Below are 16,577 nucleotides of genomic sequence, written 5' to 3' on the forward strand. Positions count from 1 at the left end.
CCTGATGTTTCACTATAATGAGAGAGGACATAGAGGCAGTACTGGGAATGACATTTTGCTTCTCTCTTTAAAGTGAAAGGAAATACGTTCTCTAAGCATGTGGTAAGCAGAGGTCAGAACACCTCTAACAGATCACCTGCAAGCTCGAGCAAAACTCCTCAGAGTGACCCCAGCACTTCTGTTACTGCCTATGCAACCCTCATGGGGATTCTGGCTCTCACCTGACACTGCTAAAAAATACAAAATAAATGGGTTTCCAGCTTACCCATCTGCAAACTGAATCAAAGAGTTCAGTAGCAGGGCACTGACATTTATCTTAGTTAAAGTAAATTGCAGGTGCAGTGATCAACTAGTGAGCAGTAGTTTTTGTGGAATTACTCAGTCACCCAGACTGATCACAGAATTCACAGGTTAGCTTATCATTTCCCAAACATCAAATAAAAAACAAAAATTAAAGAAGACAGCCTAAATCTGACTTAAACAATTGAAGCAATTACCACAGGACAAAACATGTCGGGAGTAGGTTTTTTTCAGAATATTATTATACAATTAAAATAAAAGTTATTGAACTGATCAGAATAAAAGAAATACAAAAGGAACATGTTTTACCTATACAAAGTTTATTGTTGAGTAATCGGATTGAAATGCAATGCATTGAAGATAATATCCGGACATAACAATGCTCCTTTTAATCCAAAGCTATGAAGATCTTGGAATCTTTATTTTGCTAAAATAAACTCGAGAAAAGAGACTTTGTGGCTTCAATTGCTCTGAGAATTCTGTCTATCTTCTTTGCAGGAATACTAACCTGCAATGTAACGTGAGAAAAGAAACAAAGCATGTAAAAAGTTTCAGACTGAAGGTATTTCTTCATTCCCATGTGAAGGGAAAGCTCTGGGACTTGTCTGCAAATATTTTTAAAGTGCCAGCACCCAAGGAGTGAAAGGTGGAAAGGCACTCCCCCTCTTCTGCAACAACACGAAGTGTTAGACTGAAAGAAAATGTTTTTATTCTTGCTACCTACTTTCATTCCTCGCCACAGTAAACTAGTCTTCTATGGGACGTAATGGTACTTTAAAACTTGAAGTGTGAATAAGGGGTCAGGAATTAGTCCAGAGGCCAAAAAAAAGCCCCCAAAACAAAAACCATGCCGATCTTAACACAGCACTTCAGAAGGACACAGTCACTGCAAAGTCTGTTCTTTGCCTATATGAGGGGCTACGGGGGGATGGAAAACGTTAACCAACTTTCTCTAACGCCGGCTGCAGTTAAACCCGCGCCGGCCGGCAGGCCCCCGGTGGCCCCCGCGCCGGCAGCGGGCAGACCCGCGGGCCACGCTCCCGGCCACGCTCCCGGCCACGGCTCGGCCGCCCCAGGGCAGCTCCGCCGGGCACTGCGCGCGGGGGGTGACCCTGCAGGGATCGGGATCACCCCCCCCGGGGCCTGCCCCGGCAGTTCAACGCACTGCCGATCCCCTCCCAAGCAAAACCCACCTCCAGCAACACAAGAAAATTCAGGGTGCAAAACACGTCCACAGCGTTCACGATGTGGTGTGAATGACTTAGCCGCTCTTCTCTGTCTCTGCCCGCTAGGTAGTAACACAAAAGGCCTTACGAAGCACTCCAAACGCCTGGGTTTGACCCTAAAAGGCTAAAAACCTTAACAGAAATTGCACGGGGAATTTCTTTTCTTTCATAAGCTTCAGAAACACATTCTTTGAAATCCCCAGTGTTCTTCTGTCAAACGACACAGAGGTGAATAAATGCAGTGAAGAGCAAAGGTATTACGGGGGCCGATTCCTCCCTGCCTTTCACTGCACCGCATAGCCGCTCACAGCGGTACCACCAGAGTTCAAAAAGCACAAAAGCACCCATTCATATTTTCAGACAGTTTTTTTTTCCCTCCAAGAAAAAAGTTTTCAAATATAAACCACATTTCTCTACTGCCAGCGCCCAGGAGCTCCCCGCAAAGAGAGTTAACTGCACCGTACCCGTTGAAATGTCGCTCCTCCGACTGCTTGCTCTGTTCCCTGCTTCTTCTGCCTCAGGGTGCTCAGATCAGATCCTGCCCCGGAGAAAAAGCAGAGTCAAAGGCCTGGGATAGCTGGCGTCTAGCGCTGGAGTTGGACCGCAGGAAGATCGAGGAGTACGGGGCCAAAGCGGCACGGAAGGGAGACGCGACAACGTGCGCTATCGCTCATCCATCAAGCACAGGGAATTGAGAGCATCGTAATTTCAAACTGCTGGACACCATCTGGCGATAAAATAAGGGAACTAAAGCAAGCCTGTGCATTCCAGAGTATTTTATTTAAACTATATAATGAAACCCCCCATTATCCTCATTCATACTGTAGTGTGCTTCCAGTTTAGCAGTTTAATACAATTCGTATTAGCTTTGCTTCGCCTTCATTTCGATTGCGAGCTGATTTCATCTTTCTCTTTTCTATAGGTTGCATGGCGCACACACACACATCATCTCCTAATTCAACGCATTTCTAACATTAAAAAGACTACACCGCAAAAGAGAGCAGCTGACTCCTATAGAGTTGTGTCGTTCCTGAACACTGAAGATAGCCATTTGGATGGCTATGTTAAACAAGGCAGAATGGACAGGTTAAAAAGGACAGAATTTGCTCTCTCCCTCCTTCGCAGCTCTCGTGTGAGTATTCATGAACCAGGGACAGAAGCCAGATTAGGCCTAGCTGACCACTGTAAGAATGAGTAATTGCTTTACATGGTGAGATGATTTCAATATATGTAACAGCTTTAAACAGCTGAAGTCCTCTGCTTCTGATCATTTTTGCTACATATGAAGTATTTGAGGAAAATGCATGAAATATCCTTAGTTTGTTAATTACCAGCTGGCTCCTACTGTGAGTTATTAAGCTGCTACTGCAGTGACTAATGTTTCTGACAATACTAAATTAGCAGAAACACCTTGTGCAGGAATGTCACCTGACTGGCCTGAAAAGGACCAGCTGTGGGTGTTTATTTTCAAATAAAGACGATTTCTTAACCCAGACACCGCACAGCCGCCGAGCGGCCCCGCGACCGCCTCCCCCTGCCCCGTGCGAGGCTGCCGCTTCCCCGGCGCCCCGACATCTCCGTCTCCCGGGCAAACCAGAAAACGCAGGCCGTTTGTGCCCGGCTCGCCCAGACGTGAAAACACGCGCTACCCTTTGCAGGCGCGGCCCTGCAGCTCCGTCCCTGCCCCGACGGCCTGCCTCTCGCTCCGCGCGCGGCCCTCGGCGCGCGCCGGGCGCCCTGCGCTCGCGGGCGCTGCGGCGGTCTGCGTTTCCTAGGCCTCGGCAAGGAGCTGTACGACTTCATTTAACATCCTCCCCCGTCCTGTGGGCTCCTCGGCCGGAGGCCAGCGCTCAGTGATTTCAGCCGGGGAGCTGGGGACGCAGGGGCCGTGGAGAGCTACCACAGACATTAACCAGGAGCGGTGCCGCGCCGCGCCGGGACAGTCGGGATTCCTCCCCGCCAAGCACTGTGGGCGCAACGTCCGCCTGCCGCAGAGCAGAGGCTGCACATCCGTGCGAGCTCACGCACCTAAAAACCCCAAAGCCATCAGTTCCTGTATTTAAGTAATTCCTAACATTAAGCACACGAGTGGACTTCTGAAATGAAAACAAAATCCAGACCGTTCACTTCAGCATTCAACAGCAGGTCTGTCAAATTGCAATGGACGTTCGGCCAGGGAAAGACAACGAGGGTGATGGAAACGCGATTGCCAAGAAAAGGTTTCTTTGCACAGTTTCAGACTGGGCACAACACCTCTTCTCTAAGATACAAGTCTTTTTCTTTCTTTTTTTTTCTTTTTCTCAGCCAATGCACTTTCTGCCAAATTGATGAGGTAAGTTACATTACACAGGAACTTCTTACTACTAAGTGTGTGAATAATGTTACTCTCCTTTCCAAATCCTCCTGGCGTGGTTAGAGCAGCCAGTCTTCTCTGATGCAGTTACATTACAGAATTGCTGAACAAATCTATTCTGCTGTAATGGGAAGGGACACATTTTCTTCCTTACTGTAAGTAGGTCAATGAAAACACGATGTTGTGAGGATGAAGCTGTTTTCCTCTGTCTTCCTTCCCCTAATGGTACTTCCAAATCATTCGGATTTAATTAGGTTTCCAGTGTTAGCTATAACAACATTGTAAGGCTATTAACAACTGATATATTGGTGGTCCCAAAGTCTGTTTTTTGTGCTTCCTTGTAGGTTTATTCTAAATTCAGGTATGTGTGTGTAATTCCTAAGCAGGGCACATCATTGCACAGTCACATAAGCCAGCAAAGAAACTGGGATGGGGAAGTGCAACGATACCTCGTGATACAAGAAATTTTAACTCCTCTAGCTCTGAGATTAGCATTTTGCTTTTTCATCAACATGCTCTCAGGGTAAAATTCTGACTACCTACCTTACTGTAAATCTGAAACAGCTACACTGTAAACAATGAAATTCCTGTGAATTAATACTTGCATATGCAAAGCCAGTGTATTTTCAGTGGAACTATTCCAATTCACAACAACAGGAGACTTCTCTGCAGGTATTTGATAAGAAGGGATTAACCAATTGTTAAAGAAAATTGAGTAATTTCCAGTTATACCTATCTGAACACTATATTTAATTTAAAGGTGATGGACAGGAAAAAAAAAAAACATTTTTTGGGAGAAAACCCCCAAACTTCCTCTTTTTTAATAAAAAAAAATATTACACTGAATAGCATAGAATATAGAATGCCTAAAGTCTAATAAAATTAATTTTTAGAAGCCAAAATGAGTGCTTCTTTACTGACTTAATTTCTCTATTTTAGGCCAGATGGTGTAAATTAGTTTTGCTGACATTATCTAAAAAAAAAGAGAGAGAGCGAGCAAAATTAATTAATTCACCCCACATCATGTCCGTTGTAAACTCTTGCTCACCCACACAAGCACTCGAAAGGCCTGCTTCGGAAAGCAAGTGCTCATCCTGCCAAAGGACTCACTCGGTATGCCCCGATCCCCAGAACAGGCCGGCTTGCGGCCGGAAAGCTAAGCACACACAAGTGGACACCACCCCATCCTCAGCGTGAAACTTTTTCTATAAAAATCCATGACTTCGAGGGGACTTGGATTTCATCCGAAGAATCCAATTACATGTTTCAAATTTAGGATGGGTTGTCAAGTGCCAGCCGACAAGAGTGATGTCCCCAAGTATTTCAGGACAATGATACTTGAGCTGAAATCAAAGCCAGCCATTGAGACTTTAATTATTTGCCTAATGAACTTTTCAAAATGAGGAGACTATACAATGATTAACTGCCTCTGCCCCTCAGTGAAACACATCCCACTCTGCACAGAGATCTTTCCAACCAGAATTTAGAAAGCATGTTAAGAAAACATTTCCACGGGCAGTATTATTGCCAGTATCAGAAATCAGAAGAAAGTTGGTAGAAAATATATCCAATGCACCTCCCACTGCAAGATAAAGTCAGATACACTTCTCTCATCTTTACTAAAGAAATTCCTAACACACCCAATGATGGAGACTCCACAATGTCCACTGGCAGCTTATTTTAGGGATAGATTTCCTAAGGTTTCCCTAATCTTTCTTGCTTCAGTTTAGACCCATTTCTCTTTGTCTAAGGACACAGAAAAAAAGATTATTGGCTTTCTTTTTGCAACAGCCTATTCCGTGCTTTCTGCGCTTAAAAACCTGTCCGTCTCCTACACCCTTCCCAGCAGGCTGGCTCTTCTTCCTGCACAGCCGACATAAACCTTCCAGATTTCCTCCCTGGGACAAGTCCTCTGGTTTCCTGCTCTTTTGTACAGTCCTCCTCTCTGCTTCCAAGCTAGCCCACGTTTTCCTGACGAGCAGTGCTCCAAATCAAACACACCGCCAGGGAGGCCTTACTCAGGCAGCGAGTACTGCATGGATCTTGCGGGGTGCACTCCTGTATAAACCCAGTATACTTGCCTTTTTTTCCTCTCTATTGTGCAACAGCTCGACGTTGCCAGTTCACACTCAACTTGAGATCCTATCCTTTTCTGGAGAGCTTCTGTATCATCAGTTGTTCCCCAACCTGTTTTGGTGTCAAGAACTATCATCAAAAGGCTCTGTGAGCCCTCTGGAGCTAAACAGCAATACTGCTAGTTTCTATGTGCCTGGTGAGCCAAATGCACCTTTGCAATGCTGTTTCATGAAAGGCAGAGTTGTGCGCTCTTAATAGATACACAATGAAAAATACTGCAAATTCAGCAAGGACTGGGCCAATATTTGTATAACCTTAGTCTCTTTTATTCCCCTGCTCTATGCACCTGGGATGGGATGGAAAAGAAAATTAAGAATATTTCCTCAAAGGATGAGTTTACCCATTGTTATTTCCTTGCTCTGTATTAAGTCTGTCAGTGGAAAAAGTCACGCTTAATACAAGCCCTAGCAGTGGCTAGGTGTTGCACAAAACAAAAAGGATAGGACTAATGACCTGTGAAATCAGTATAGCCAGACCTTGTTAATCCAGGGTTGGTTCACTGCAAAATCTGGGCATAACACAGTGGATGACTTATTTGGTACTTTCCATTCTCAGTCACAAAAGCTGAGGCTTTGTACACAGGGAATTTATCCTGATTTTATGGAAAAATGAGTGGCCCAATAAATTATCATAGTGTTGCTACTTACCTTATGCCTATTCCCTAGAGAATACATTGTTTCAATAAGGATGTAGTAAAACAGCACAGATTAGGCACACTTACTCCAAGTTACTGCAGAGTTCTAATGAATAATTGTGTGTGACTCTCAGAAGAAAGCTATGCGATCGTGGAAGCTGGAAAGGGAGAAGACTTATTAGATCAAACCATCTCACATTTCTGGAAATGGAGCAGCATTGCTTATTCCAGAAATGCAGGAAGGCTGATCGAGGGTACACCCCAAAGGGAGGACACCACCACCAAAGAGCACCACACTTCACCACCACAGGTGATGAAGTTCAGGGTGGTTCAGGGTGACGAACCACAGGTTCACTCCCTGCTCACAGGTGTAACAGGGGCCATTTCAGCTTCCTGCTAGAGAAGGAGGTAATGGTCAGTCATTCTCCTGACCCATACAGTCTCTTAAAATATAATTTCCAGTAAAAAAATCCATAAAAACTGGTAAACTCAGGAATAAAAATACGATCCCAGAATCCAGGTCTAAGCAGTCTCAAAATTTTGTCATTAATGCTCAACTGTCTGTAACTGAACTTTTTAGCAAAGTAATTAACATTTTTTATTTAATTCCTTCAAGTTTAAGATGGTTATCTTACCATCTCTGATACAGCACAGAAAATATCCCATGAACAACAGAGACCTGAGACCTGTCTACTCAAGGAACCAGCTTTTCTTGGGCAGCATTTTCATTCTTGGTCTTTTCTATTATTTGACAGGTTAGCAGAGATTTATGAGGTAGAAGTATGTATCAGTGACATTGTTGAGATGTTTTGTTTTTCATTCAATATTTTTCCTTTCCAGACATTTATGACAGACACTGTATATTTCCACAAATATTCTAAACATGAAAGTCAAAAGGAAAACTATTGTAGGCTATCTGATATCCAGAAACTTTCCCAGACTTTGATGCACTTCATTTACAGGGCAGAGAAGATATCATGGCTGTCTCTCACTGTTCCAGTGAACATATCGCTACATGTTGTGCAGTGAAAATGCATCATCTTGCCAAGAGTTCACCTGAATCTGAAAACTATTAAAAAAAAAAGGCTTTAAACAGAAGCACTTTAAACTCCCTATTTAGGAATACGGCACCAGATTTGATGTAGCTAGAGAAATCATGTTTGCTTGAATTCTTCAACACAAATCATCAACTATCTGATTTATTTATCTAGCTATAGGATTTCTGAAATTGTATTAACTCCTAGACTCACATTAATCACATTAAATGCTTTATGCTGTCATTATTTTAGCAAGTTTCCTATGCTTCCACCCACTTCCTACTCCAACACTCTTTTTTTCAGTCGCCTTGCTGAATTCTATGCTTGACCTGAAATTTAACATACCGCATATTGGAGTCAAGCTGAATGCATTATTTATACATATCAAAGATAAAGGTAAGGTGAAAAAAGTTTTACCTGTGCTCCTGTGCTAAAAAAGGCCCTTATAATTCTTTTGCTGAGAAGCCTTCCTCCATACCTTCAAACAAAAACTTGAAGTCTGGCAGGCTGGAACAACTGTTATCTTTCCACCATCATCAGCAAACAGTCATTACACTTACCAGCAAAAGGCATATGTCATCCTGCTCTGATACTGGTCCGTAGAGAGCTTAATAGCTTCTGAGTGCTACTGATTGCTCTAGCAGCCAAACTGGTAAAGGCTGGGGACAGAAAGGTCTGCACCTTGCTGACAATTTCTGTTTGAACCAAAAGGACTCTATGGGAGACGTGTTCAGGGGTGGCCTCTTACAAACCACACACGACTTCTTGTATTTGAAAATTTGGCCCTCCAGAAAATACTGCCACCTCCACACGCACACAAGTCCACCCTCGTCACTGTTACTGCATATGCAATGAGTCAGCCAAAAATCACTCAGCTCTGTGGCTGGAATGAGGAGGGAAGAAGGATTGGAGGTTGGGATTATTATATATTAACAACAGCCTAGCAGGGAGCAGAGAGGTTAGCAAAAGTTTGCAGAACAGAAGAAGCTGTCGGGGAGGAAAGTTCTGGTGTGATAGCTGGTATTTTCAGATGTCTTCTTTTTAAAAGAGAAACATGGTCTGTTTATAGAATAACTTGGTAAAATATGTGGTTTGACTCTCAACTGTGTTAAGGGTCCCTTGCATTCCTGTATCAGCATAATATAATTTACACCTGCATTAAATTCATGTGACTTTTTTTCCTAATAAGACATGCAAAATGACCAAATTTTTAAGGATCCAAAATAAAAATATAAAACACTTTGGATTTTATTTGATCTGTTTGAGAATTCATTTTGTTTGTATATATTTAATGCAACATGAAATTTTTGTAATTGTAATAACAACTAAAATGCACCATGAAATTTAGGGTAATCTTTCAAATAAGGATCTATGACATGTCTTTTTTCCTGGTTTCCAGTTTGCAAAAGACTGGCCATGTCTCCTAGATTAAATTTCACTTCTCAGGTAGCTGAGGAAGTTCTGAGTTACACAAATTAATTAAAACTCCATGTTAAGAGAGTGCGAAGATTTCAGAATTATGAATGAAAAAGTTAGAAAATGTTTAAATTAATATGGTGCCTTTACAATCTGATTTTTTTTTAGATGTAAACTTAGTCATTCTAAAGTCAGTTTGCAGGAAAAATTAATGATCTGACAACAGGTAATGAAGCGTATTTCCATATCAAGTGAATGAGATGGCAGTTCTCTTGATCTGATATAAATGAGTTGTGTTTAAAAAAATACAATTTCATGAAATTAAATATGTAAATGTAGCCAAACTATCACTGCTTTATAAAATCTGGAAAGAATCAAAAGCATTGCTGGATCTTGTGCCCTTCCCAAGGAATACATAACATTAAGAATGAACCTGAATTGCAAAGGTAATAATTACTAAAAAGCATCTGTTCTTGTTAAATGGTATATTTAAAAATGTATCAAGAAAGGAATTCTATCTGCAGCTGTTCTTATTTGGTAATGAGTACTCAAGGAAAACTTTTTACTAACCCAGTATATTCAATTCCACTTTAGCTGTACTTCCTTCAGTTGAGCTTACAAGAACTAGGCTCTAGTTGTAGATTGTTTTAACGCCTGTTTGCTCAAACTAGACTTCTTTGTGTCTGCTTCATTTTTCTTCTTCCTTCTTTTAGCTTCTGATGAGTGCAAACGTTCTGACAAATTTACAGAGAGGTATTTTATATTATCCTTACAAAAGATAGAATAGAAAAGAAGAACGCAGCACTTAGGTACCACTTTTCATCCCTTGATCTCAAAACACTTCACACAACGGGGCGAGTTTTACTGGCACCATTTAGAAAAGGCTATGCCAAGCCCCTACCTGACTTGTCAAAGATCACAGAAACAGAAGCTCACTTGCTGTCTTCTGCTCCCTACATTGCCCTAAGTAAGGTAAATTCAGCAAATAGCTACTATCATGTCAACAAATAAAGATTCACTGTGCTCAATGCTTTCCCATCTCTTCTTTATTCCCCAGAACATAGTCTCCAGCTCTTTATAGCCAAATACAGCAAGAAACAACACAAGTTCAAACCCAAAAAAGATACAGTAAAACTTGGCTTCATGTAATATCCCTCTGCCAGAAAGGACAGTTTTATTAAGCCTATTAGGCATTCTCTCAACCACCACAACTGCAATTAGCTGCATTTTTAAGCATCCTATTGGTGGGAAATATCACTGTATTTCCAGGTAAAGTCACTTCATACAATAGTAATTAGTTCAGGAAGTATTTTTTCTCTTGACAGACAAGGAGCCAGGATCAGTAATAAGGGAAGGAGGTCTGATACCACAGGAACGGAAAAACTTCCACGAATTTCCAGTGAATAGGACTGGGAGAACTCATAGACTCAGAGGTTATAACATGGCTCCACAGGACATGATAATTCCATCAGGTTTTTCTTTTTCACTAGAATTGCCTCTCATCTTACAGAATTTAAGATTTCTATGGTGTGGTGTATTGTATAAAGCATTGCCTGTTATATCCTGCCAAAACAAATTAGCTGCTGGCTCTGGGAGCAGATTCATTAGGACCCAAAGGAAATTATATCACTGTGAACTTCTTCTGGGTACTTTTGAGCTCAGAAACATGCCAGCATATTCTCAGGCAACCTTAGAGAAACAGTTTTTAAACTCCTTATAAAGTAGTTCCTGATGACACCCCTATTCTCTTATTTTTGGCTGTTCAACTATGCAGCATGAGCACAGAAAAACCTTGAAGATGAAAAAGAAACAAAGATTTACCAAGAAAAAAAAATGCCACGAGAGTAAGAAATAAAATGGGAACCACACAGAAAAACTGCAGAATGTAACAAGGAAGGACTTTAATATCCACACGCCTGCCCACCCCGAAAGCAAGCGTTACCAACTGTGGTAACGCAGGCCTTGTCCTTACGTGACACCGAACAGACGACTCCTTTGAGCAGCAAAGCACGGCACGCATTACCGCCGAACACCGCACCAGCAGCAGCGTGGCACGACAACCGCATATGCAGGATCACAAAATCAGCAGGCACCAGCGCGCCGGCTAGAGTCCTGTGCGGCATTTCACACGCTCGCCCCCATCAGCCACGCTCCTTCCCCTGCTCGAGCTCCCCGAAGACCAGGGCCGGCATGATTTTTCCTTTCAAGCAACAGGAGGCCGGGGCTGGAGGTGGACTGTCCTCCCATCTTCCTCGTCCCTTCAGCCGGCAGCACTTCGTCTCCCCAGCAAAACGTTACTGTGCACTTGGGGTTAATGAGGGTCTGTGAGCCCGGGGGAAGGTAGGGCAGGGAGGGAAGGAAAGGCTGCAGTGAGCAAGAAGTCCAGTAGAGCAAGGAGAATACTTGCCCAAAATATCTGACAGAAGCCCTTGCCATGAAGCCTTTAAGGGCTGTTTTTTTTCTCTAAAAAAGACTTCCTTACTGCACGGGCAACAGAGCACTGGAACAGGCTGCCCAGAGAGGCTGTGAGGTCTCCATCCTCAAAGATATTCAAAAGCCATCCGGACACGCTCCTGGGCAACCTGCTGTAGGTGGCCCTGCTTGAGCAAGAGGGTTGGCCTAAATGATTTCCAGAGGTGCCTTCCAACCTCAACCATTCTGCGATTCTGTGTGATTCTGTGAAAGGGTATTTCTCCCTTTCCCTCCTTCTCTTCCCAACAAATCTTAGTCACTGGAGGAGCAAGGGGCTAGTGGAGGAGCAGTGAGAGCAAGTGAGGGAGGAGGAGAGAAGAGAGAGAGAGAGAAGAAGGTCCCTTGCCCAGCCTACAGCGCTCACAAAGCTCCAACACCCTTATCCAAAAGGGTCGGAAGTACTGCGTTGGCTTACGGTATCACGATCACTAAACACTGAACACGTGTGATATCATATTCACTGTAACAGTGCAAATAGAGCTAGTCAAGGATTTTCCATTTCAAAAATATGACAACATTACATCAGCAACACATAAACTAGATCAAATACATAATATTTTCTTTGGAAAAAAAATAGTTTATTGAAAATTTTTCCATTTACTGCTAAGGCAAACAGAAAATTTTATTTCAGGTGGCTTTGATACATCAGAGTATTTTTTTCTTTTTGATTTTTTAGACTCAGTCCAACATCATTCAATATCCTTTCTAAAAGTCATCCAATATTACAGTTCCTTATTCTGGAGATTCCCTATTCGTGGGTCAGACACCCATTTCAAACCATGCAGGAATTAAGTTTCTCAAGAGGCTTAATTTCCCAGCACACAAGCAGATTTCCTCCTTGCAAAGTCTCCAGGGCCCTTTGGACATTAAACTACGGAAGAAGGGTCTTAGACAATGAAATGGGACCCCCATGCTTCTAAACTATAACTTTTGAAAAGCAATACACTGTGGTAGGGAAACGCAATTTAATTTTGAGCTGACTCAGGATTTTCAGCTGGAATATTAGCTCTATTATCTGCTCAGCTCTGAATGTCAGCCCTTCAGTTTAGGAAGCTTATAAAAGGTGCAGGGAAACTTTAGTTCCAAATCTGTGGATTCTTCCCCCCTCCCTCCCTCCTTTTGCCATGCATGGCCCTGCGGAGGGGGCACGTCATCTGGAAGCAGAAGCCTATTGCGCCAAGCCTTATCAGAGGTTCTGCCTATTTTGAGGACTTGCTATCTGAACACGTAACACAAAGTGAACAAGAAAGGTATTTCCACTCCCTTCAGCTTCGCGGAGCTCAGAGAACTGCACGACTTGCCTGAAGTTGCACAAGAATTTTGTGGAAGAGCCAGAAACTAACTACAGCTCTGCTAAGCCCTGATTTATTTTTTTTTACTCATCTCAACAGTTTGTGATTCAAACTTATTCTATTTAAATACCCCTCCCCCCAAAAAAAAATTACCATGATGCCTTAATATAAGTAGCTCCTATCCTACAAATTTAGTATGGAACTAAAATATTTAGCCAGTCTGAACTAGTTAAAGGAACACCCAGCTAGCATAAACTGTTAAGAGGGAACTGGTTTAAATACCATTTCTCACTCCTGCAATTTTTTTTTCCAAATTTACCTTAAGGGTTCTACGTTTCTGTCTTTTTCCCCTCCTTTACCCCTACATTTAACCACTTAAACAATTCACAGCATATCTGTTCACCCAAATTTACTCTCGTTTTGCAAAATTCTGCAAAGCTGATCAATATTCATGAGATCACTTAGACGGAGAAAAGATAAAATATATCAGATATACCAACTATCTTTCAAATAGAGGAAACATTTATATTTTAGTTCATGCAATTCCACATATTTTGTACAGCAAAGACTGACTCATGACATTACATGAGTCTCTTCAGCACTGATATCTATAACCAAAGCGTAACTAAATGTAAGATGTTTCAGTTATCCACACACAGCACCCTGCTCCCTGTGGTTATTATGGGCAGCTTTAACATCTAAGGTATTCTGAGTATGTTTGGGTAAACTGCCACCAAAACCAAAGTTACAAGCTCCTCTATGACAAATGCAAAACATATTTGCCAGAATAAATGATAAAAAGGATGCTGGCATTTAGGAAATTCTCATATAAATCACAGCTTTAGAAAAAATTCTCAGAATACAATTTCTTGCTATACAACAACTATTCCACCTAATTTCCGAGTTTCCCATATTCAAACATCCTTTCAGTCATCAGAACACAACAGCTTCATGAGAAATATTTGAGAAACAGTTTGAAAATACCGTTGACCAACTAAAGGCCAAGTCTCCCGGACACTGAAATTGTTTCTGGTAAGTTGTAAAAAGAACCACGACAGCCTGAATCTTCTTATACCCACAAACTCATGTCTTAAAGACTATTGGGGAAGGTGCGTATTTTCCAATCGCCACTGGAATGATTTTGTTCAGAGAAAACAAAAAGGTCAAAAAGGTAAAAAAGGAAAAAAAGTCAAATGCTGAGTAAAAGCATTATTTGGGACCAAATAAACAGGATAGGTTGGATTTAATTAACTCTTTATTGTGAGCTAAGCCACATATGAATAAATAGCAGGTAAGTGGAGCCATGACCAAATAAGCAAGCAAACATTGATTCCATTCCCTCTTATATGGAAAACAACTTGGTTTTCAACTTTTTACTCATAAGCAGTATTTCAAACAGTATACCCCACTAATAAAGGGCAAAAGGATAAAAAATATTTAACTGATATGATAACAGCACTCAGAACTGTAACAATAAGATTATTAAAGCTCAAGATGCATTAGGTACGCAAAGACAAGTAAACTTGTATGTTAACACTTCACTCAGGAATAAAATTCAAATGATCCAAAAGGGGAAAACATGGGAAAATAAATCGAAAGGAGAAATCTTTACCCAAATATCTACCTCATCTTAAAGGAACTGCTCTGAAAGCACAACCAAAGCATGGAAAAACTACTGTAGCAAACATATGCAAAGGCAAGCTTCCTACTTACCCTAGAGTGTGCACCATGATCTCTTTTGCCACCTTCGTAAGTCCAATAAATCCAGAATAATGTTATTTTTTAAGGGAACATTGGAGTCTTTAGAGGAGATAGAGGAAAGCTGGCAAACAGCTCTTTGCGAGAAGCCAGGCAGAGAGGGATGAATTTAAACCCTGGCTCAAGATGCTGTGTGTTCTGCGTCTATCTTTAACTTGTAAATGATTTGGTTTCACATTCCTCTGAAGTCCTGCTGGCAGATGCCTTCCCGGAGCTTACCAATCACAGGCACCCGGCCCCCTCCCTCCCTCCTTCTCCTTCTTATCCCCTCTCCCGCTCCCCCTCCTCTCTCCCCTGCTCCCTCTCCCCCAGCCCTGCCACTCCGCCCCACGGCCGCCCCACGGCCGCCCCTGCCCTTCTCCCATCTCAGTCTCGCTCCCTCTGCCATCTTCCACCTCGCCCTACGCGACCACAGGAGCTGCAAGGCAGAACGCGCCGCGTGCGCCGTCCCCCCTCCCCGTGCACACACATGCACGCACACGCACACGCACACGCACACGCACACGCACAGTGTTTGGCAGCCAGGAATTAACTGACTTCCAAACTTGGCTGCCTGGAGCAGGAATGCTCCCAGCGACATTCCTGCGAGCTTGCGGCAACCGCGCAGCAGCGCTGCTGCGCCTCGCGCCGCGAGCCATCCTGCCGCTTTACATCACTGACCATACGCAGGGGTTTTTCTCGGGGGGGAGGAACATTTCAACAAAAATAACCCTCTGCTCCCCTCCAACAGCTTTGCAAGGAGCTTATAGTTACTGTAAGCAAATGGGACTTTCATCACATTTTTCACTGCACATGGTGTTTCATATTGAGGAAACTAAATTAGCTTACAAAATAAGCTAAAATAATCCAGTCTGTCCTTCAAACCTGTTTTAAAACATGATCTTGCAGCACATCAAAAGAAAAATGACATGCTGGCACTGTCTGCCTATGTGTAGTGCAAAGGTACCTGAAATTACTGCAGCACCTATGAGTGTGAATTCTGGAATCACTGATTATATCACAATAACGAAATCTCAAGAAAGCATTAAACATAGACTGTTTCTAATGCAACCAGCTAGAGGGGTGCAAAGGCTGGGGGAAAGGAAGGTACAAAGAAACATTTCAACCTCTTTTTGCTATTTTATCCTCTGTCGTATCAGGCTTCTGCAGAGATTCATATTTCAACATTTCTAACAGTTCTGCTTGTGCTGACATTTTATTAAGGAAGAGTGTATAAAAAAAATGATTTTACCATATCTTAAACACAAAGCTTCTAAAAAGCTCAGTAAATTTGTGTCTCCTTACAGTAACACGTTGCAGTTTTGTTCAAAAGCCAGACTTGGAACTAACTCGACTACTAATTAATGACGGCATTCAAGGTGACCGAAGTGAAAAATAGAAAAAAAAGTCCTCCAACATAACCCAGAAAGTCAGTGTTACTACCAGTGACTTCAGGAGTCATTAGTGTTGACACAAAACCCCCAGCTCTTAATACCAGCCTTTTGAAGCAGCAGGTTTTTAATTTGCAAATGCACATTCAGCTGCATACTGCTTGCCATCAAGATTTCCTTATCTCAAACATCAGTGAGAACAGAGCAAGCCACAAGACTGTATGTAAAACACATGAATTATTGAACACTTTCAACTGACGACTGGAAAGATTTCAATTTACAGTCACACCAACTCAAACAGAGTAACGCGGTGAACGTCTCTGTTTCACGGTCCTGAGCCGCTGTTAGATGCTGAGCAGGGGTCTTACACACGTCTGCAGCAGCACGAATGCTGACCGCAGGTCGGGGCACGGGGGGATACGGCCAAACTGTGGCCAGAAGCACTCAGCTATAAACGCGGTTTGTAACAGCTTCAACATGGCCCTATTTGATGAGGCTTTGCAATTTTCAGAGCACCCGCGGTGAGAGGCTGGACTGAGTTAGTAATAAAAGTAACCATGCATTACTTCAGGCTAACAGAGAA

The 16,577-nt window shown here is 42.5% G+C and overlaps 1 protein-coding gene across 14 annotated transcripts in view; it reads right to left on the reverse strand.

Annotated features, from left to right (window-relative positions):
• The window catches only part of DTNA (dystrobrevin alpha), a 176,011-nt gene extending 161,201 nt beyond the window's left edge, over nucleotides 1-14,810 (reverse strand). For 5 of the 14 annotated variants that reach the window (XM_085316272.1, XM_085316271.1, XM_085316270.1 and 2 more), the window contains exon 1: nucleotides 14,580-14,809. In XM_085316272.1, coding sequence (XP_085172398.1) covers nucleotides 14,580-14,596 — 17 coding nt within the window. In that variant the 5' untranslated portion in view covers nucleotides 14,597-14,809. Of the gene's footprint in view, nucleotides 1-1,990; nucleotides 2,065-14,579 lie in introns of all 14 variants that reach the window. The other 9 variants (XR_014897192.1, XM_085316266.1, XM_085316273.1 and 6 more) reach the window with 4 other exon arrangements.
• Between the last annotated feature and the right edge of the window lie 1,767 nt (nucleotides 14,811-16,577).

This window comes from Rhea americana, unplaced genomic scaffold, assembly GCF_003343005.1.
Source record: "Rhea americana isolate MKP2758 unplaced genomic scaffold, rheAme1 scaffold_46, whole genome shotgun sequence".
NCBI classification, from domain to species: Eukaryota; Metazoa; Chordata; class Aves; order Rheiformes; family Rheidae; genus Rhea; species Rhea americana.